This window comes from Phaeodactylum tricornutum, chromosome 5 (genome assembly GCF_000150955.2).
Source record: "Phaeodactylum tricornutum CCAP 1055/1 chromosome 5, whole genome shotgun sequence".
Lineage (NCBI taxonomy): Eukaryota > Bacillariophyta > Bacillariophyceae > Surirellales > Neidiaceae > Phaeodactylum > Phaeodactylum tricornutum.
In genome coordinates, this window is record NC_011673.1 from 1 (window position 1) to 21283 (window position 21283).

Consider the following 21283-nt stretch of genomic DNA (forward strand, 5'->3'; position numbering starts at 1 on the left):
CCTAACCCTAACCCTAACCCTAACCCCTAACCCTAACCCTAACCCTAACCCTAACCCTAACCCTAACCCTAACCCTAACCCTAACCCTAACCCTAACCCTAACCCTAACCCTAACCCTAACCCTAACCCTAACCCTAACCCTAACCCTAACCCTAACCCTAACCCTAACCCTAACCCTAACCCTAACCCTAACCCTAACCCTAACCCTAACCCTAACCCTAACCCTAACCCTAACCCTAACCCTAACCCTAACCCTAACCCTAACCCTAACCCTAACCCTAACCCTAACCCTAACCCTAACCCTAACCTTGTAGAACAGTTTGACATTGTCTTCCCCATTCCGGGGAGCAACGCAAGAGCGGGCGGGTCCGTCGCGAAATAAGCACCAGATTTCGTAAAACGCTCCGAATTACACTCCAAATCACCACACTACATGATCACCAGTCTCATCTGGTGTTAGCCTACCCTATCCGCAAAAAAACATCCGCGGTCAATGCTGTTCGCTTCCTACATTGTAGATGCAAACAGGGTGCCATGAGTGTTTTCTGTTGTAAAATTTGAAGAAAGAAAAATTCTCTACTAGCTAGAAGCTGTATAAAGGGCAAGTCCATTTTGGCCTATACTGACTGTTCACAGTTGTACGTAAGCAACACAAAACGCAGACGCGACTTACGGAAGAACGACCGACTGTGAAAGTTGTTCGCCAGACGTCAGCAAGTTAGTTATCCCTGTGGAGTAACTTTCACCGTTTTTGAATCTCAGTGGGAGTTTTTTGGATCCCAGTGGGATGCGTTAAGTAAAAAATGAATCCCTGTGTAAAGATAAAATATGCATTCATGTATAAGTTTAGTACACAGGGATCTCCTTTTCCTTAGGTGATTTATCACCAATCCAATAGAATTACTTAGACAAGAGACAAACCATGATGAAGATCCCAGAGCAATTACTTAATCATGAGACAAACTATGTTGAAGATCCCGGAGCAGTTACCTACGCAAAAGACAAACCAACTTGAAGATCCCGGAGCAGTTACTTACGCAAAAGACAAACCAACTTGAAGATCCCGGAGCAGTTACCTACGCAAAAGACAAACCAACTTGAAGATCCCGGAGCAATTACTTAGAAATAGTTTTTGGATTAATTGTATAAAGCTAGGTATACCCCTACTTCTCTGGGATCTTCCTGCCCTTAGGATGTAGCGGGAAAGAATCTCTCATGGAAAGAACCTCTGTTTCATGTCGAAATGAACTAAGAGTAACGCAACTCACAGTAAAGAAATCCGGGGTATCCCTAATTATTTACTTGCATCATTACATACAATAGGATAGGGATCCCAGAGGAATTACTTACAAAGCCACAACGGAGATGAGGGTCCCAGCTAGTTTATTTCGATTACTTTACTGTCAACATAAGTGGTCGTCTCGCAACCCGAAATAATTAAGCTGAATTGTTTCTTTACTGTTCATGTTGAGAATACAGAACTACTTTCCTTTTGTTATCAACCCATTTGACACCCTTGTCGCAGTTTTGTTAATAAGCATGTACATGTTCTCTTAGCCTTGTTCGCCCTTTCCGATGTGCTTCCGGCTTCGACCCCGTCGATTGAGTTTGTTCTTTCGCGCGCTTTGCCCATTCTCGTGTTGATGGGGTGCAGGAGATTTTTTATTTAAGTTCTGGTTCCGCGATCCCTTACTTTCGTTGGTATTCATGGAGCCTGTAGCTGGTGCAAATGAGATTACCATCTGCATGCCGTCCTGAAGGGAAAGGGAGAAAAGAACAAAGAAGGGGTGAGAAGGGAAAACCGCCTTCTAATGTCCGAAGTTTGGCGAACGCATGGTTAGGTGGGACGGAACAGACATACCGGGATCCGAAAGCCGGTATCTTCCATCGCAGAAACAGCTGCGGTGACAGCTTTTTTAGAAGGTGGGCGGGGGAGGTTCTGACGCACCGCCTTGGTACCACCCTTGGAATCTTTCGTGACTGTTGCTACTGCCAAAGCCGCTTGCCGGTTTTGACGACGCTGGTCAGCACGTTCTTTGCCGGACATAGTTACCGTAATTTTTCTCCTGCGATTATCCTTCGTCTCCAGGAGCTGCTTAGCGGCACCCGATTTTGCTGTCTGATTCTTTACTTCGACTTCGACTTGCATAGCTGTTGGCTTGGTATTTTGCACAATACCGCGCCTAGCCGCCATAGCGGCGTTTCGCTTTGCTCGACTGGTAGCGATAGAGCGATCGACGTTTGACACGGTCTTCTTTGGAAGCACCATCGTCTTCTTCTCTGTCTTCCGACGCTGTGCGATCATATCGTCTGGATTCCACGACAGATGGCAAAGAGGATTAAAGGGGCGGTTGAGGAAAAGACGTACTTGAAAGACCAGTCACAACGATTCACCCATTCCTACCTAACGACATGCCCATCGTCGACGACGGTTCCGCTGACGACGAAGTCCCAATACTGAAGTTTCCGGGTATGAGTAGAGGCATGATTACGAACGCAAGGTCTCTGTAATAGCGAGTCTTTTATAGTAAGTGGTCGATGGAAATCCGGTCTTTTTGACTGTGAGAGGCAGTTGACCGCAATGTGTCTGTCGCTGCTGTTTTGTCCTTCTTGGTGCTCGGATGGCATTGACTGTGAAGACGGATGACGCGCGGTCCAAGATTCTCAATTTGTTTCACAGTCACAAAAAAAATTTATAAGAAACATAAATTATTTGTCGTCTAGGATATTCCTTTTTTTGAAAAACCGATTTGCTGGCATAACAGACAGGAAACAGATGACGTGACAGTGAATTTTGAATAAGGGGTTACTGTCCGATTGTGCCCACCTATTATTTATCACGGTCAACACCAACACAATTAACAGTAAACACTACCTTCCCCGACGGCAATTGGCAGCGTATTCATTTATCTTGCAGTCGGAGACGAGGTAAGACATTCATCGATTGGAGCTCCTGGAATAGAAGCTTACAAGCATAGGGTAAACGGATATCAGCCACTTTTTCGCCGGACCGGCAGTATTGACACCAACCTTCGTATTGTAGTAGCCCACAAGTGAGGCAAACGTTGGCACTGAAGGCATCCGAAGAATGCATAAGGCGCTCCATGATCAAGTTTGATACTCCATACGCAATTAAACAATCGCGTTCCATTTCACCCAAACGCAACCCACCATCACGAGATCTACCTTCTGTCGGCTGACGTGTTAGCACGGCGCGAGGACCCCGGGCCCGCGCATGTGCCTTGTCCAAAACCATGTGCTTGAGCTTTTGATAAAACACGGGGCCGGAGAAAATGTATGCATCCAATGGCTCGCCGTTAGTGCCACTATAGAGAATATCTTTACCGGTATAGTTGAGACCATTTCTCAGCAAAGCCTCCGACGCAGATTGTGCAGTGTCAGCAGAACCAAATTCCTCTCCGAAAGCCGAGGAATATCCTTGACGACCTTCGTACAGGCCTGCCTTTCCTACCAAAAGCTCTAAAAGCTTCCCGACAGTCATCCGAGAAGGAAAGCCATGTGGGTTCATTATTAGATCGGGGACGTGCCCAAATTCGTTGAAAGGAAGGTCTTCTTCCGGTACAATTAAACCACAGACTCCTTTTTGCCCATGCCGTGAAGCAAATTTATCCCCGATTTCTGGCCGGCGAACTTGACGAAGCATAACTTTGATCAGAAATTGCTCGTTTTCGTTTGATGTTATCAGCACTTTATCGACATAGGTAGACGCACTTCCGCGATAAGATACTCCAGAGGGTTTGTAATTCAAGTGGGCCATCGACATGCCGCTGTTAAATCCGAAATCGACGCCAGCCATATTGCTAGTGGTGTCTGCAGGGGATTCCTTGTTAACCATTACTGAGCCATTTTCAATCTTTTCCCCGACTCGGCAAATTCCATCTTTGTCAATTGCCATGTATCGAGCGAAACGCTTATCGTCTTCGCCATCCGGAAAACTACCTGGATCAGGAGGAGCACAAGTCCGGTCCATAGTTCCATTGGCGTAGCGCCGAACACTTGTTTGGTGTTTTCGAAGAACCATACAACGCCCAAACCCTCGATCAACTGCTGCCTTGTTCAGAATGATTGCATCTTCAATATCATAGCCACTGTAACTCATCACGGCAATGCACGCGTTATGACCACCTGGTATATTGTCGAAATTTACCAAATCCAGGGTTCTACTTTTCACCATTGGTTTTTGTGGATAAATTAGGGTATAGATAAGACCGTCCATTCGTTCGTATTGGTTCATTGACACAGAACCCATAGCCTGTTTTGCCATAGCAACAGTATAGGTGTTTCGCGGAGACTGGTTGTGGTGCGGAAACTGAAGCGAAGAATCCTTCGGGTGAGACATTCGTTTGGATGGTGCGATCCATCATCATTCGACCGTATCAATCATACATACCGGAATGATCCCCCCAACGACACCCAAAATGGTGAATGGATCTACCTCCAAATGTGTATAACGCATTTTACGCGTTTCCAACCCGTGCAAGATAGCGACTTCCAAATCACGTTCTGTGACCGCGATCAGCGTGTTATTTTCTTCGTTGCAGTCTACATATTCAACGATTCCTTGCCGCATCAAGTCGGTGATGTCCATCGTACCCAATGCCAACGATTCCATATGAATTTGTTGTAGTTTGGGTAGGCCAGTTTCTTCGTCCACGATCAAAAGTGGCCGGCAAACTCTACCACCATCAGTGGCGATGTGAACCGCGCACTGTTCGTCGTGGAGATAGACGGAGACAAACTCTCCCGCCAGCCCTCTACGTCGCATCTTTCGGAGGTTCCGAACAAGTTCTCTCGGCCGAGTGTGCACCCCTAGTATCAGTCCGTTCAAAAACACTAGAAAGGCTTGGTGCGAATTAATTTCGTGGCCCGTCATCCGCTTGACGTCTTCAACTCCAAGGTCTCTGCAAATCCGTTCAATAGGTCTTGTGTCAGCTTCATCGGTTGTAATGTGTCCAAGCAACGCCAAATTTTTCACCAAACCGCAGGCTTCACCTTCGGGAGTATCTGCGGGACACAACATACCCCATTGCGAAGGCTGCAATGATCTCGGGCCGCTCACTTTCCGAGTTTTCTCAAATTGGCTGTTGATTCGGGTCATCATGCCAAGGGCAGACATATACGAAAGACGAGACAGAACTTGCGTGACCCCGGCTCGGTCCATACGAAATCGCTTTAACACCCAATTTCCTGTTGCAATAGCGTTGATCATTCCGTTTGTTATTGTATCAGGGCGAATCGTTTTGACAACATCAAAGGCTTGTGTGCGATTTGGCTTTGACAGGACGAGATCGGCCTGTCGCTTCAAATCTTTGTTGAAAATCTTGAACAAATCCTCAAAAAGTAAGCTCAATAGATTTCCAGCTAGTTCGAGGCGTTTGTTTCCGTAGTAATCCTTGTCATCCAACGGCATCTTGCCAAGATGTACCAACAATACTCGCCGAACAATATGGCCAATATAGAGAGCCTTCTCACGAAAATCAAAATGTGTAACGGGAACGTGGCTCAGTACAACGTTCGCCAGCACCTCTCTCGCCTCGTCTTCGGGAGACACATTCTTTCTATAGCTACTGCTTGGCCCACTGGGCCCCGATCGGCCACGAATTTTGGCACCAATGAAACGTAGTGCCTGAGCTTGTGTGTGTATACCGAGACGGCTAGGCTCTTCCAGCGAAAGGGCCAGTGCGTTGATGATCGGTGACTCGCTACCAACAAGCTGCACAAGCTCCAAATCAGACTCTATGCCCATTGCCTTCAGTACAACAGCAACTGGAATATCGTCGCCGAGAGTATTGTTTTTAAGATACACGCGGCCGTTCTTAATCAGAATATAGGCCTTCGATTTCCTTTCATGGGTGGAGGACGTGATCGACGCCATGATACCTTTATTGTCTTCTTCTAAGATGACTCGATTCTTGGACAATTGCTCCTGAATAAGTATTACCTTCTCCACGCCCTTAATAACGAAGTAGCCGCCAGGATCGTAAGGGCATTCCTTCATACCCGCCAGATCGTCTTCCGACCTGTCCCGGAGAAGACATTTCTTGGAGCGCAACATGATTGGCATTCGCCCAATCATGACCTTTCTTTTGACGACAATCTGCCGTCCCCGGGTGTAGCGAACGTTGACGTAGATAGGTGCCGAGTAAGTACAGTCGCGAAGTCGGCATTGGAAGGGCGTGGCGGATTTCACCGAATAAGAATCTTCCTCCACAGAGGGTTCTCCGACCCAGCAAGCCTCATAACGCAAATAAAATTTTGGATCGTGTTCGGAACGAATCTCGCACGCCGAAGGACTTTGGACAATTTGCTGCATTTCGACATCGACAAAATGGTCGAAGGAGTCAATGTGCTGGCGGAGAAGCGATCGTAGTCTTAGAAAGTACGGAAGCAATCTCCATTTATCCCGAAGACTTCCAACTGGGGCGTCATCGGGTGTCTTGGTAGATCCATAGTCGTGAACTTGAGGTTGTTGGATGTGCTGCTTGCCTCCCTTGCCGTGGTCGTCGTCTTCCAAAAGCTTTCGGCCTGCGGAACCTAAAGGGTGCTGATCGACTGCGTCGATCACGTCTTGTCCATGAACGTGGTCAAACCCTTCCATCGGAAACTGGATTGGGTCCAAGTGCTCTCGACGCCATCCATGCCAACTCGCGGCATTCTTAGAAGTCAGGCAAGATCCCAACGGGGACGCTCGCACTTGACCCCATAGGATCTTTTGGGTGACACTCCGCGATTGCCCGTCGTCGCACTCGGCACTCATGTGTCGTCGAGTACTCTGTATGCCTGTGAAGGCTCCTGTGTCCAGTGCGGTGACTGTATACAAATGCGGTTAATATGAAGCAGCTTTACCGTGATGTAATAACTGTGGCTTACAGACAATGCAGGATGATCTGCATATCCAAGCAAAGTACGAAGAATGTCAATCAATGGAAGCCAACCAAATCAACAAACGATCTCAGAACGAAGGCCCGAAAAAAGGGACGGCACAGCGGTCTACAATTGTGACGCAAGAAGTACATAGGACTAAGTCTGATAGCTGTGGTTGTACCCATATCTGCAAGGCTGAAATTTTTGCCCGTGATGTAACGGTAAATGACCTTTCTAGCTTACAGAGATAGCTCTCTCGAATAGCGAGCGGAAGCTGGTTTCATGCGTTGTTGGGATGGTAGTCGGTGGTTTCGCCGCGCGACTCTTTCCCTGCCTATTTCAAAAGACACGACAGCGATAGACCAAAGATCCCGAATGAGAAATTGACAAGCCAAAGGTTAAGTCCGTGTACATGCAGAGAGTCGTTTGCTGTTGCCTATCTATTACCTACACGGTTGTCTACTAGGCAGCACCAATAATCGACAACGATGTCTGATTCCGGGACGGCAGGAGATGCAAACATGTCCAGCGATCAGTTGGCGTTGGGGCAAAGCCACTCTATTTTGTCGGACAAAGTCTCACGAGCACTTCAGGTACGGACGGACACTCCGGCAATGAAGGCTGCGCTAGAAGCTCTCTGCCACTTGGACACCAAACAGCACGAGTATTCGGTTGACTCGAGGACCGTACGGGTCGCCATTGAACAGGATGCCCTTCAGCAAGCCTTGTCCTTGCAACGTGAACTCAAGTCGCTAGTACTAACGATTCAAGAGCTTCGTCAAGGCGTATCAGAGACGGCGACAATTGCTCACAAAGTGCGAGAATCTATTCACATGAACGTTATCACTAGTGAAACGGAAAACACCATGTTGCAAAAGCCGTCTCACCATTCCCAAGGTGCCGATGGCGTAGATTCTAACACTGTGTCATTGGATGTCTACGGTAAAGCGGATGCACAGGCTTTGGAACAAGAGCAAAAGCTTGCGTCCGTTTTGTCCGACGCCTTTTCGCACCGCGACTTTTCTCGGAAGCGACTCGAAGCGGTCCACTCCTTTTTGGAAAAGTTTAATCTTTCCCAGGAGGATAGTCGCCTTTTGGACCACTATGCTTTCGAAGACATTGGAGAGGGAACTACGGAATTTGCACCCGTGAACGGTATGGCTTTTCTAAATGCTTTGGAGAGAGTGAGGAAGATTCGTCAGGCTCTGACCCGAACTTTTGGTGCGAGCGGTGCCGATGCGCTAGTGTCGGACGATACCGCTAGGGAAGATCAGCACTCCAATAAAGGAGGACTAGGAGCCTCATCTGCTCTACGAATGATGGAAAGCTTGGCCCAAAAGCAAGAGCGTGCCTACGAACGCCTCTACCATTGGCTGCAACGGTATCTACAAGTTTTCTCTTCCAGCTCTACCTCGCAAACGTCTACTTCGTTTTCAAGCGTTGACCAAGACGTTATGGATGAAGCTCTACAGCATCCATTTGTCAAGCAAAGTCTCCACACCCTTCGACACGTACCAGCTTTCTATTCGCATGTCTTGGAGTTGGTGGCGTCAAGCCGTCGTGGAGAAGAAACCAGACGATTCCTGCTTGCCTTGACCAGCGGCTATGCAGGTCTACCCCCAATCGAAATGAAAGCACATGATGTCGTTGCATATGTGGGTGATATGCTAGCATTCTCCTTCAAGGCGTTTTCCGTGGAAGCCGACATCACTTGCAGTCTTCTTGTATTTGAAGAGGATATTGAAGGCACCAGTATTGCGCTCAAAGAAGAAAGCAATCAAGACACAGACATGTTCTCGGTAGAGCAACCAATTACGGCGAAAGATATGCTAGCAATTAGTATGAGCGGATTGGCACGTCCTCTGAAATCTCGAATCTTGCAAGTGATTGCCACGCTCGCACGTCGCGCCGATGAACAGGAAAATGAAGCTGAAGACGGCCTGTACGGCGACGAGTTCGAAGAGGAGGGGGCTATGGTTCGTACACGCTTGAGCCATCTCTATGAAATTTGCGGCCTCTTGCTATTTTATATTTCCGCTTTGGAAAAAGGAATGCTTAAGATTGGGCTGGATACATCGAAGGGCACCGTACATGACGAAAAGAATCCTATCATCGCTTGTATCTTGGATTGTTTCGTTGAATCTGCTTCTGCTTACGGGGCAACACTTCGTGTATATGGTGCAATGCTGAGTCAACTATCTAGTATTACTGGTGAATCCGAAGCGTCGCTTACTCGCTCCATGCTATCGTCCATTGCCGAGCTTCGTCAGCACTCTCCAGGGTTCTCTGTCGAGGTGTCTTGCCCGGCCGACACGCGAAAAATTCTATCAATTGATTGGGCTACAGAGACATTGGTTGAAGCTGCTTTGATCTCATGTACAATATTGGATGATGCGATGTCGCTTAAACTGGCCATTTCCATTGCCAAATCAGCTGGGATGGAAACCGTAGCAGCTGAAAGACTAGACGAACGCGTCGATGCCATTGAGCGCAGTTTGATTGAGAAGCTGGTCGACATCGAAACAAGCAGCGTTTTGAAACTATGTGGACTATCGTCGTTGTGGGAGGCCTCAAGTGAGTGGAGAGAAGTGGAAGGGACGGGGAGGCTCATGGCTACATATCCCGGACTTTCACAAGAGGAGGCAGAAGCTGGAATGCGTGAGTTTTACGCTTCCCTTTTTTCTCCCCCTCTCCCGTCTCTAGAAACAACCATAAAAGATCCAGTATTGCGCAAGACAACTCGGTCCAAAATTGCCAGTAGCGTTGCCGAAGTGTACACAACGCTATACGAATCAATGATTTCAAGCGGCAAAGGCGGCTACGACGATATTTCTTTTTTGAGCCACTCCGCCGATCAGGTGAAGACATTGTTTTCTTCTTAATTGAGAGACTGGAAGGATGGACTGGTTTCTCGAGTGAAACGCAGGAGAGTCTTCAAATACGGCCCGCGGAAAGAGAATGGCGAAGGGCAGAACAATTTTCGTGGCTTTACATATGATGTCAAATGAGCGCTACGCAATATAATCAACTCAATCTAAGTGAATAACCGCTTTGGGTTTTTCCTCGGCTCCAGAGTACACATCGTAGCGACATTTTCCACATCATTTGGAAGCTGTTTCCCAATGTCAAAACACGCTGAAGAACAATTGGAACAACAGCCTCTATGTAACGACGCGCTATACTAGAATAACTACAATCAGGTCCTTCTCGTTTTTCGAGAATCGTAATCATCGGGTTTTGGCATTGGGTTTTGCTCCATTGTTACACTCCAATTCGAAGACGCTGGTCTACCGCCACTCATGGCCATCTCATCGAACTGACGCAGTTGCGAAAGGCCTTTGTACGCAATCGCGATTTGCTTATCTAGCTTGTCTTTGTGGGTCAAGTCCTTGTTTTCTTTCCATTCTTCCCGAATCGCTTGGTAAATACCCATACGATTTTTAGAAGGATACGTCTCGCATGAACGAAGAAGTTGCTTGTAAAGAATCAACAGCGATGGCCTACCAGTTGGCAAGCCAGACATAGTGTAAGGCGCAAAGACTTACACAAAGAGAGGCCTTTGTTGCACTTCGAAAAGGATGCGATAAAACGCAAATAAAATTCGGCGCAGCGAATACGGATAAACACAATGAGAAGTGAGTGTAACAGGTAACACCACGTCTATTTCACACGGACAGACTTCGACAGCGAACATTGAGTGAGTGTATGAATTCTTTTTGACTGTGACACATACAGCTGGAAGTTGCGATTTTAGGCGAACGCACTTCTATGTACAGCACTTCTGTCCCCCTATATACTAGAAAACTGCAACGGTAACGGGCTAAAACGTGTCTGTGGGATCAAAGGATTGTAGATACGATAAAAAGATGTAAAACAAAGACTTATAAGCATAAACCCAAGATAAAGGGATAATGAACCCCGATATGCTTGCCGTAGGGTTTTTCTAGTCCCCTCACATTGAGACCATGAACATAACCTTGGCGAAATGTGTCCCCTCAAAACCACAATGGGAAAAATAGGGAACCAAATAAAAATAAAACTTCGACACTGCATGCAATGACAAATATAATGCAAATGCAATTTGTCCCAGCATTGAACCTGTTGAGAACGGGAAAGTCGGCAAACCCTTCTTGTGACTTGAATCACCATAAAATACTTCGTATGATAGCTTGTCTCACTGGACCTGTTTGAATCTTCGTAAGTATATCCGCTAGATTTGATTCTGATGGTTCATATGCAATCTTGATCACTTTCATGGCAACATTCTCTCGTACGAAATGATACGCTATCGCGTTACTTTTCTTCTTCAACACTGATTCTGGTGCCGTAGTATTGTATACAACCGACATATTGTCACAAAGAACTTTAGCCGGACCATCAATAGGAATACCCATCATACGTAACTTGTATCGTAGACCTTGTATCATCTCAGTAGCAATCTTTAATGCAACAAACTCACTACCAAAAGTAGACGTTTCAACTGAATTCTGACGCTTCGAGAACCACATAATCGGAGAACGATTGATATAAATCAAAACACCTGTTCGAGAACCACGAGTAACACGGTCTCCCGCATGGTCAGCGTCAACAAAAGCTATAATCTCCACCACCTTACCACGTGGTTCTGGAGCATTTGGTGGGATAGGCTCTTTAACATCACCGTAAAAATCTGTCCAATCCGCATCATCATTAAAGCTGTTGTCAATCACCGGATAAGAATCATCAAATACCAATCGAGACTTGTGGTGTGACTTCAAATATCCGAAAATATGAAAAACTGCAGCTAGATGTCCTTCACGCGGCATCGCGAGAAAAGATGAGAGCATAGACACCTCACACATTATATCAATGCGACCAATTTCAACTGCCCATCTCAACACTCCTATCAGTGACTGGAAATAGTTAGCACGTTCCGCATCCAACACAGGGGAAACATCGAGCTCCGGTCGATAATTTGACGACATAGGTGACGAAATCTTTGTAGATAACCGTTTTCCAACTTCATCCAAATCCTTTTCAACATTTGCAACTGCTTGTTTCACATAATTCGTGGAACTCATCGACCATCGCTGTTTTGATGGATTATCGGGTAGCGTAAAACGTCCAAGATTTGCTCCCAAATATACCTCAGGCGTCTTAATTGATTCAGGCTTGAGTTTAAAATGCATACCGATCGAATCCAAGATCTTCTTCGGATCTGTACTGATACATAGGAAATCATCGGTATAAATAAGCACATACTCATAGTAATTTGTACCATCGTATTTCTGAGCTGGTCTAAGCCAAACATCTGGATCTGCAAGACAAGAGATAAAATGCAACTCCTCCATTGTCGCAGCTAAGTGAGCACGCCATGCTGCCCCACTCGACTTTAGACCATATAACGCACGAACAATAAGTGCATAACGACCTTCCATTGATTTTCCGAATTCTGGACCACATGTTGTATATACCTTTTCGCGAACTGGAGCATTCAGATATGCATTCTGCGCATCGGCACCAAGTATATCCAATGAATTCAAAGATGCGATGAGTAAAGCAATTCGAACACTATCGCGCGAAACAACACTGGCATATGTAATCGAACTCGGCGGATCTGTAAGATGTCCCCCGGCGACGAATCTGGCTTTGCGAGTAAAATCCATTTTGATATCAAATATCATGTGACAAGGTATCCATGTATGAGCAACTGGTTTAGGAGCATCCTGCTCGAGGATTCTAAATGCTGGCATAACATTTGTCATTTCCTTCTTGATCGCATCCAACCACAGTGAAGTGTTAGTATCTCGGTCAATCTCGAGAGCTTGCTTGACCGATTTTGGCATACAAATACCAAACTTGTGAGTCCGTTTAAGGTATCTCGTCTTTACCGCGGAAATAATACGATCACGTTTCTGCAATACGTCTGGTGCCCACCAAGCAAAAGCTGGCTCATGAAGCAGTTTGTTAGCAACGGCATATTCGGCAACTTCAATTGGATTCGATTCCTTCAGATCTTTAAGAGGAAACCAAGTTGTAGATCCGTCCTTCCATTGCAATAACAACACCCAGCCTTTAGTGGTTCGTCTTATGCGTTTCACACCATGCTTGTCCGTATAATACATATCGTCAGGTGCAACTGCCGATCCATCCATCTTGTGATCAATGATCTCATCTACTATTCGAAACCGGCGTCCTTCATCATCCACCTGCGAATATAAGTGTTCCGCAATAACGTTAGCAGCAAATTCCTGCACATTACCGTCTGGGAACTGGACTTCCATAACTCTTGTATCCAAAACAGGATTGGGATGTGATTTCCCTACCAAGTTACCATCGCGATCCTTTTTACGCGCAATGACTGTTCCAGTGGTAGCAATGTCCTTGTATGGTAACACAACTTGAGCATCAAGGTATTCATCAAAAGCTTCGTGATCTAACTCGTCTGCTTGTGGCATTGACGGCTCGTTCCCTGTCGAATCATCTGAATAAGTGCAAAATACATTAACCTCTTCAGGAAACACAGGGGCAATGGCATCATCACAGTTGTTATAGCTCAAAGTTGCATCAAATGAGGACTTGTCTAATTGCACCTCCCTGGAATTAAGATCAGCTGTAGAAAGTGGCGAGTAAGAAGTTCGAGATACCACTTGACCATTTCGAACAAGTATACGCGCACACATAAAATCACCAATGTCATGCGCAGGACCAAGCCAGCGACCTAGATTCCGTTTGTCTACCGGAAAGTCGACTGGGTCCAAATACCATATCCAATCATACCAAGCGAATTCACATAAGTGACTGATATCCGTCGTATCACCTGACACTGCCGTGTTCGGTACATCGTCGTTCAATGCATAAATGTTATGGGCAATTGACGATCAAATCATACTTTGCAACTCCAGGCAAAAATCCCATAAATATAACGGTGCAGATGACTTCTTCATAGCCATGTTAGTCATGCGTTTCAATGCTCTGATTGCAGTCTCGGCTCGATTTAACCACGGTGAGTAAGGTTCAATCTGTCGAGCATGAGATCCTGCCGCACGAACCTTCCGTCTGAATTCACCCTGCACCAATTCTTTCGCGCCATCCGAAATAATTTCGGCTGGAACACCTTCTCGGTGAAACAACAAATCCAATGTCTCATGGGCATTACCTTTTGACTTCATAGCATAAGCACGTGTCCAATCAAGATTGTTGACGTAAATCTGGGCACAGGTGTTTCCGCTCAAAGACATTACACAAGAAAACATTGTATCCGTATACACACTTGTACGGAGATGTCGGTACCTGAGCTGACTGGTAGTTGGCTTGACTCTCTGTGTTAGAGTCCGACTGGCAATATCCTTGACTCCTCTTTGAGTCGTAGCCAATAAAGTTCGTTTAGCTGCAGATAAACCGATATTCCAACGTCTGGCTAACTCTTCCGGAGTAACTCTGTACCTGTAATTCGACGACTGAGCAACACTCACCAGACATGTCTTCTCAAGTGCTTCGACAAAATGCTGTTCATCGAGTGACACTGAAATACTAGACAACACAACTGATACTGTACTTTCGTGTGACGAAATCATTTGTATGTTTGCATGACCGGAATGTCTTGTTACCAAAATACCTTTGCTATCGGTATACTTCTCCTCCTGACGAGTAAAATCCGTCGAATATGGATCCCAAATGGGATTGTCATACGTAAGAGTCAATTTGTGAAAATTTCGAAACTCCTCCGGAGACGGCTTTCGCACTGGCAAATACGAAATCACACCATCTAATTGCAGATGCAATTTAAGATTCTCGTTCGGAAAATAAATCGAATGTGATAAATCCGTGGGATTTTCAAGTAAAAATCTTGGACAATCATAGACCTGCACATCGTTTAACCGGAGCTGATTCGGATTTAACAAATTATGTTCCATGGTAGGAAAGTGCAAGGCCTGATGAATAATTAAAATAAAAGTCTCATATGTGTAAGGATGATCATATGCAAGAGCAGCAGAGACAATTGGTACAGACCGGGCTTGTCCCAATGTAGATAAAAATGCAGAAACATCAACCGTTCGAGAGGTTTCGTGAAATATATAAGCGTTCATTCCAACACAACAAGTATCTGCGTGAGAATCTAACTCCGCGTGTGATATAAATGCACTCTCAAGTGACTGTATAGAGATAGAACGTGTTGATACCACTGACATATTCGAACTTCTCTGCGACATATTGCGACCTGCCGACGGCTTCGAAGTAAGCGAGCTCGTATCATCACGACTCGTTTTCGATTTCTTGTCATCCTCCTTTTCTTGAGAATCAACAGTAGAAGCATTGCGTTTACCACCAGCTTCTTGACGTAATGTATGCAAGTGACGCTTCTGTTCAGCATTCATACTCTTGTATTCATCAAAGGTATAATACTTATCCACCATGCCCTTGGTAGAACCTTTGTTGAAAACACCTTTATCACCGCGTCCACCGCGACCTTTATTACCACGACCTGATCCTCTACCTCGTCCTCGACCGCGACCAGATCGACCTGACGAAATATTCCGAAGTTGAGCTTGATTCTGCTCTTCAATAAACTCACTGAGGAAATTCACTGTGGCTTCAAAATCATTTTTCAAAGATGGGTTAGCACGAACAGTGGCAATTGCAGAATTGAGAAACGATGCCTGAATCCGTTTCAAAAATTTCCGAACTTTTGCAGCCTCTGTCAATGGCTCTCCAAACTCTTCTAGATCTGTATGAGCTTGCTGATGAATCTCAGCAAAACGTTCGAAAGTAAAGTTACGACGCTCTCCGTTGTAAAACTTTGACTCAAGATCACCTTCAGCACGTGTCATAATCTTCGACTGATTAGTCGGTCCCAAATAATGCGAGCAAAGTGCAAACCAAGCCGCACGACCATTACGAGCTCGAGCATAAGCCGACACCCAGCTCCAAGTAGGACCACCATGAGTACAAACGCGAATAATAGACCACACTTGAGCATTATCTGCTGCATAGGATTCTCCTTCATGCGGACATCGCGCTATCATTTCTTCAAACGCATCTTGATAGTTGTTATCCGGACCTTCAGGAACTTCTTCATCTTCACGAATGACATAAGCCAATGGAACTCCCGTTGTTCCTCGAATTTGAAGCAAATATTCCGCAATATTCTCAAAGGCATCACGGATCTTCTTCAGGTCTTCAATTTGTCCAGGAGCAACAAGGTCTTTCGCTAACTCTTTGTCTTCCTTCTCACGCTTCTTGATCTTGATCATCGAGAAAATACGCGCCGCATTGAACTGAGCCGGATAAGGCCGAGAAGTGCGCTTGAGGTGACGAACATAGTATGCCAACAACACAAGACGCTCCTCCGCAGTAGGTGAAATTGCTACACCATTGCGAGGAATCATTGCCGGGGCTCCAGGTTGTTCTGCGTTAGGATTCGGAAGTGTACCCCCTGGACGACGGATGTTCTTACACATGTCCTTGATGAAATCATCCGTTGCGATCTCGAAAACATCCATAGACGTAATCGAATCCGTGATAGCATCGCGTTGTTCGACATCAACAATGCCAATCGCTTGTAAAGCATTTCGAACTTGAGCTAAAGCAGCCGCCATGGTCAACTCTCGTCTTCTTCACCTGCCTTAAATTTCATAAAAACTTCGTAAGCTGGTTCGACAACATTCCATGTTCTTTCTTCACCACGTGAACACGAGAATTATTGATCACTGATAACATCACATGTGAACACCACATAAATACCATATAAGTGATATCGATATTGAATACCGTTTGAGAACCATTTCAATAGAACGCGACGAATACCACTTTCATGTCGCAACTCATAATACGAGATATTTGGCTGACATCTCTCAGAGTGGAGGATCCACGATTGCCATTTGGTACAAGTCCGATAATTGTTGCTGTATAAGTAAATGTTCCATGCAAACAAACTACTTATTATCCACACATGGATAAAGCTTGGATCCGAGCTTTTAGCAAACAATAAATTCTTGTGCGATGCACCTTCTTCGGTAGATGAAGAGATCCATGGAAGCGTCCCACCATGGAGATTTTGCCTCGTTTCAGACCGTTAGACGGATACGAAACCCAGTTACCGATCAACATGTCTACCACATGGACCATTACGAGAAACTGGCAGTATATTCCAGGCCTCTGCAGGCATCGGCGACTCAACAACGACATGAAGAGCCAGGTATTTTAGCTTTACCTCCCCAGGCACTATCAGACTTGGCGATCACTCAAACACTCAAAACACAACAAATCACCCTACCTTTGATCCCGTTACCTCAGCGTAGAACGATGGGTCTGATAAACTAGAAAACTGCAACGGTAACGGGCTAAAACGTGTCTGTGGGATCAAAGGATTGTAGATACGATAAAAAGATGTAAAACAAAGACTTATAAGCATAAACCCAAGATAAAGGGATAATGAACCCCGATATGCTTGCCGTAGGGTTTTTCTAATACTCTGAGAGGATAGTAGGGTAGGTAGCCCTTCAAATTCGGCTCGAGTCTGGACGCAATCTTGCCGGTCCTAACGACACACACAAATTTCGAAAAAAATATAGCACATTCACTGTCAATGCAATGGTCGTGATCTTATTGAAATTTTAGCACCGAGATAAAACGGCCTACGGAGAGTACAACATGGGAGCCATAGGCGGCATCATACCGACCGGAGGACTACAGACTCGACTCCGCGAGGCGATCCGAGGAGTTTGATCCTCACGATCTATAAAGCTGCCTCGCACTTCGGCTCGCTCGGCAGCTGATGCGTCTCGCAGGTATTCAATAAGAAATGATTCGCGATTATTTCCAAACAGTAGTACTTGATCATTTCCTAAAACCAAGTCCGCGGTCGGACGCCGAGCGACATCTGCACTGAGCATTAACCCAATCAGCTTAACAAGATCTGCGCTTCGACTTTCTGGAAGATTTGGCACCTGACGACCGCTGCGGAGTTCGTGCCACCGTGCACCCTCTACCGGAACCTCAAAAGTTGAGTGTGATGCAAGCTCATAAAGAGTCAGTCCCAGACTAAAAATGTCCGCACTGGGATGCCTGGCGCTGTTTGTCAGTGATTCTAGTGACATGTAGAGTTGATCGCCTTCTTGGCCGTCTTCCGAAGATCCGATTTCGCATGTCATGCCGAAATCCCCAATCTTACACATTGGCCCGTATCGCGGATGCTCGACGAAGAAGATGTTGGACGGTTTGATATCTAGATGGACCAATCCGTGACTGTGAATATGAGACAGTCCGGCGCAGGCGTCGTGACATACTTTCCATACACTGGACTCCGGTACTAAGCGACCTGAATGCTCTAGCTTGGCAACACTGGGATACCGAAGCTTGGCCTCGTTCCACTTCGTCTTGACGGAATCAATCAAATCTCGACAGGTATCACGGCAACATAGTTCGGTCTGACAAAAGAAATGACCATCCTCTTGCCATGCTTGGTAGAAGAAAAGCACGTGCAGACAATAGCTCGAATTTTGGGTTGACACACTCGGAGCAGTAGCGACTATGCTCTGCAATCGTTGCATATAGCGAACCTCGGCAAGGGCTTGATCGCGATCGCGTTTTCCTCGGAACTGGCGCCGATTTCGTTTTATGGCGTACAGGCTTCCGTCTGTTTTGGAACGTACCTTGTAAACGTCCGCAAATGTTCCACTGCCCAAAGTAGACAAAACTTCAAAGCTGCTTGTCATGGACACGACTGCCCCGACTTCTCCGAGGGATTGCCTTTGCTTAAATGGCGACGGCTCGCCTGATGCGGCCGATCCGGCGTCTTCCATATCTGCGTCGATCGTTGTGTCGTGGTCGGAGCCGTCCAAGTGATGCAGAGACCCAAAGGCTGAACTCATGTTGGATTCGTTGCGACCACCTTCCTCCTCGAGCAAAGAATTCTCTAGCGATGAGCGGCCTTCCAACACTTGCAGAGGACACGTTGCCAGGACCTTCGTAACAGTCAGCGAGTTGCATCGACTTAACTTGGACTGGCCTCCGGCGGCGAAGCCACCTCCGAGTGATGCATGTGCGGTGTCGGCGTGCGCCCAAGCTGGAGTCCTTACGGGGGTAGGTGGACACAATAGCTTGGGTGAAGCCGGTGGCGTTGATGAAGATGCTGCCACTCCAAGACTGGAGCGATCGCGCGAGAACAGTGCTTCGCTATCGAACGCCGACATATCGGGCATAGGTCTGCGTTGTCGACTACCACTTTCGGTGGTGGCTGTGGAACTCTGCGATAGCCGACTCGTACTCGTCAAGACTTCTCGGTTGTCGTTGCCGTCGCTGCGGTCGGAACTGCTCAGATCGCCCTCTTCTTCGGGAATTCCGGGAATCGGAGAGCAAGGTGCCGCATCCAAGTGAAAGAGCAACTGTACCTCGCGCGGTGTTTTTGGCTTGATATGATCGTGGTCGGCAAAGCTCAAAAAGTTTGAATGTCGAGAGGGGGGCAATCGGTCGCCAGAGTCCAGCGAGCGCGTTCTATCTGACTCTGTTCGACGCCGAAATTGCGCGTTAAATGACAAACATAAGGTGAGAATAATTGATAGAAACAAAACCGTAAGCAAAAAAGGACAAAAGAGGAGACATTCCCAACGTACCTTGGAGAGGAATGGATGCGGCACGTGTCGATGCGTCGAACGGGCTCAGTACGGAGGCAAAGTTGAGTCGAGTCCGCGCGACGGGTGTACCCGTTGGGGACGCGGCGGCCGCGGAGAAGGTTTCAAAGTCTTCATCATCGTGTATCGAGCTCACGCTGGTATTGTTCGTCTTGTCGTCTTCGTCAAAGGTCATGCGTTTCTTGACGGTTGTTGCGGGACAAAGAAGGGCATCGTGTGTATCTAAAGTGGACGGATGGTAAGGAATTCGAGGCAACGAGGCCGGGAAGGATGTAAACCTGAAAGGAGTAGAGGTTTCGTTGGTTTCGTCACTATCGGCGGTGTCGTGTGTCGTCTCCAAAAAAGCGGTACTACTAGCGGAAGTAGCGACCGTTCCTAGGGAGAGTTTCGGCATCTTTTTGACCGTCCCAATGTTCTGTAGAGGGCGTCGATAGATGCTAGTGTTGCTGTTGTTATTGTTGTCATCGTCGCAGTCGTCTTCTTCCATGCAATCCCCCGATGAGCACGGTGCCGTGAGAACCCCCGACGCGGTGGACGCCCGATGCGGTGTCAAGGGGGGCACTCTACGCATGGGAGACTTGCGATGCCGCCTCGCCGAAGCGGGAGTGAGCTTTCCGATCGCCATCTTTTTGGACGTGATACCGGAGCCGCGCATGCGGGGGGCGTAAAGGTGTTCTGGAAAGGGTGGGATCGGTGACGCGGCGAGATGCCTTACGAGTCGTGCAGGGTGGGGGGAGATCGGACATTTCCCAAGCAAGGTGGGATGTTGTTCGATGCTCGTCCTCGAAGGATGGTTCCGAATCGTCCGTGACGCTCAGAGACCGGGTTCTTCTCGCGAACGCAGGATTTGGTGACAGAGTCGCCGGATGGTGGGAAAGAGCACTCGCGGTATTGCCTGGCGGAACGTCTGTTTGGTGCGTGTGTGTTTTTGTATTTGTGTTTGTCTTTGCCAAGTCTGCGGCACGGATCGTTGACAGTGAGGAACGCGGCGCCGCTTCGTCGAGGCTCCGCGTGCGCAGAATCGTTCCGGGAATGGGCTCGGAAGCAGAGGTCACGAAAGACGCCGGCGTCGAAATGGCGGTGCGATGAGACTGCGCGGCGGCTGCTGCTACCGTCGCTACGGTTTCGAGAGACGCCACGGCGGATACACTCATGGCGTCCATTGCGTGAATTGACGGAGCTCTTGGTTCGTGTCGAACTGTGTAGGTGCAACGCTGACAATTGTATGTGATTGGGACTGTGACTGCGAGTACGACTGTGTAGGGAATGCTAATTGCCTGCAATTGCCTGCAATTGCCGGAACGACGAAACGTCACGACGCCGCGTCCAACGCTCCGTTCGTGGCGCTCGGTAGTCTTTCTACGGAGATTGTACGGAACGGGTTCCCAGACACGATTGCGAAAATGGGCGCGGATTTCGTTGGCGGGAATCCCGTCAGCGGTACAGTTCCTTTCTCGTTGCACACACTATTTGTGTCGTTGTATGCTTTTCCTGACGAGTAAAAAAGAAGAGGAGGATGATAGTGACAAGGACGGAATGTTTGACAGTGTGTGTGGAACCAAAAAGCGACCACAAGGTGCGATACGCTTTGGCTGGACTACCGGCGTGCTGGTAGACCGCTGGAGCGGGGGGAGCCGGGATGTCGTGGAGATGGACTCCGTCCGAGAGAGAACGCGAGGGCTGCTGCCAACCGAAACCCGCGACGATTGATTTAGACACCGGCAATGCTCCCATTCGCCAATGAGGACGCCGGAGGGCTTTCGCGCGGAAACGAAATCAAACTGTAA

At 47.3% G+C, this 21283-nt stretch overlaps 5 protein-coding genes across 5 annotated transcripts; 1 reads left to right on the top strand and 4 right to left on the bottom strand.

The window, feature by feature from the left end:
• Positions 1-1361: 1361 nt before the first annotated feature.
• On the bottom strand, positions 1362-2558 carry PHATRDRAFT_44712 (predicted protein). The gene is made up of 3 exons (XM_002178873.1): positions 2405-2558; positions 1862-2367; positions 1362-1754 (listed from the first exon to the last, which is right to left on the bottom strand). The coding sequence occupies exons 1-3, from the start codon at positions 2484-2486 to the stop codon at positions 1554-1556; spliced, it is 789 nt and encodes a 262-aa protein (XP_002178909.1). The 5' UTR covers positions 2487-2558; the 3' UTR covers positions 1362-1553.
• Positions 2559-2689: 131 nt separating this feature from the next.
• Positions 2690-6619, bottom strand: RNAP-II_2 (predicted protein; the record flags this gene model as incomplete). Its single annotated transcript, XM_002178874.1, has 2 exons — positions 2690-4330; positions 4412-6619. The coding sequence occupies 2 exons, from the start codon at positions 6617-6619 to the stop codon at positions 2903-2905; spliced, it is 3636 nt and encodes a 1211-aa protein (XP_002178910.1). The 3' UTR covers positions 2690-2902.
• Positions 6620-7406: 787 nt separating this feature from the next.
• PHATRDRAFT_44715 (predicted protein) lies at positions 7407-9767 on the top strand (the record flags this gene model as incomplete). The annotated part of the gene is made up of 1 exon (XM_002178652.1): positions 7407-9767. The coding sequence occupies one exon, from the start codon at positions 7407-7409 to the stop codon at positions 9765-9767; it is 2361 nt and encodes a 786-aa protein (XP_002178688.1).
• Positions 9768-10081: 314 nt separating this feature from the next.
• On the bottom strand, positions 10082-10408 carry PHATRDRAFT_34205 (predicted protein; the record flags this gene model as incomplete). The annotated part of the gene is made up of 1 exon (XM_002178875.1): positions 10082-10408. The coding sequence occupies one exon, from the start codon at positions 10406-10408 to the stop codon at positions 10082-10084; it is 327 nt and encodes a 108-aa protein (XP_002178911.1).
• A 7093-nt stretch (positions 10409-17501) lies between these two features.
• On the bottom strand, positions 17502-21230 carry MYT1 (predicted protein; the record flags this gene model as incomplete). The annotated part of the gene is made up of 4 exons (XM_002178876.1): positions 17502-19369; positions 19479-20171; positions 20212-20710; positions 20964-21230. The coding sequence occupies 4 exons, from the start codon at positions 21228-21230 to the stop codon at positions 17502-17504; spliced, it is 3327 nt and encodes a 1108-aa protein (XP_002178912.1).
• Positions 21231-21283: the final 53 nt, after the last annotated feature.

What these genes read in the sequence shown, in the direction of transcription:
- PHATRDRAFT_44712 (XM_002178873.1), bottom strand. Translation starts at nt 2,486, where the DNA reads ATGCCTCTACTCATACCCGGAAACTTCAGTATTGGGACTTCGTCGTCA. An exon ending in GACGATGGGCATGTCGTTAG is followed by an intron (nt 2,368 to 2,404) that starts GTAGGAATGGGT and finishes TGGTCTTTCAAG; the next exon opens with TACGTCTTTTCCTCAACCGC. An exon ending in ATACCGGCTTTCGGATCCCG is followed by an intron (nt 1,755 to 1,861) that starts GTATGTCTGTTC and finishes CTTTCCCTTCAG; the next exon opens with GACGGCATGCAGATGGTAAT.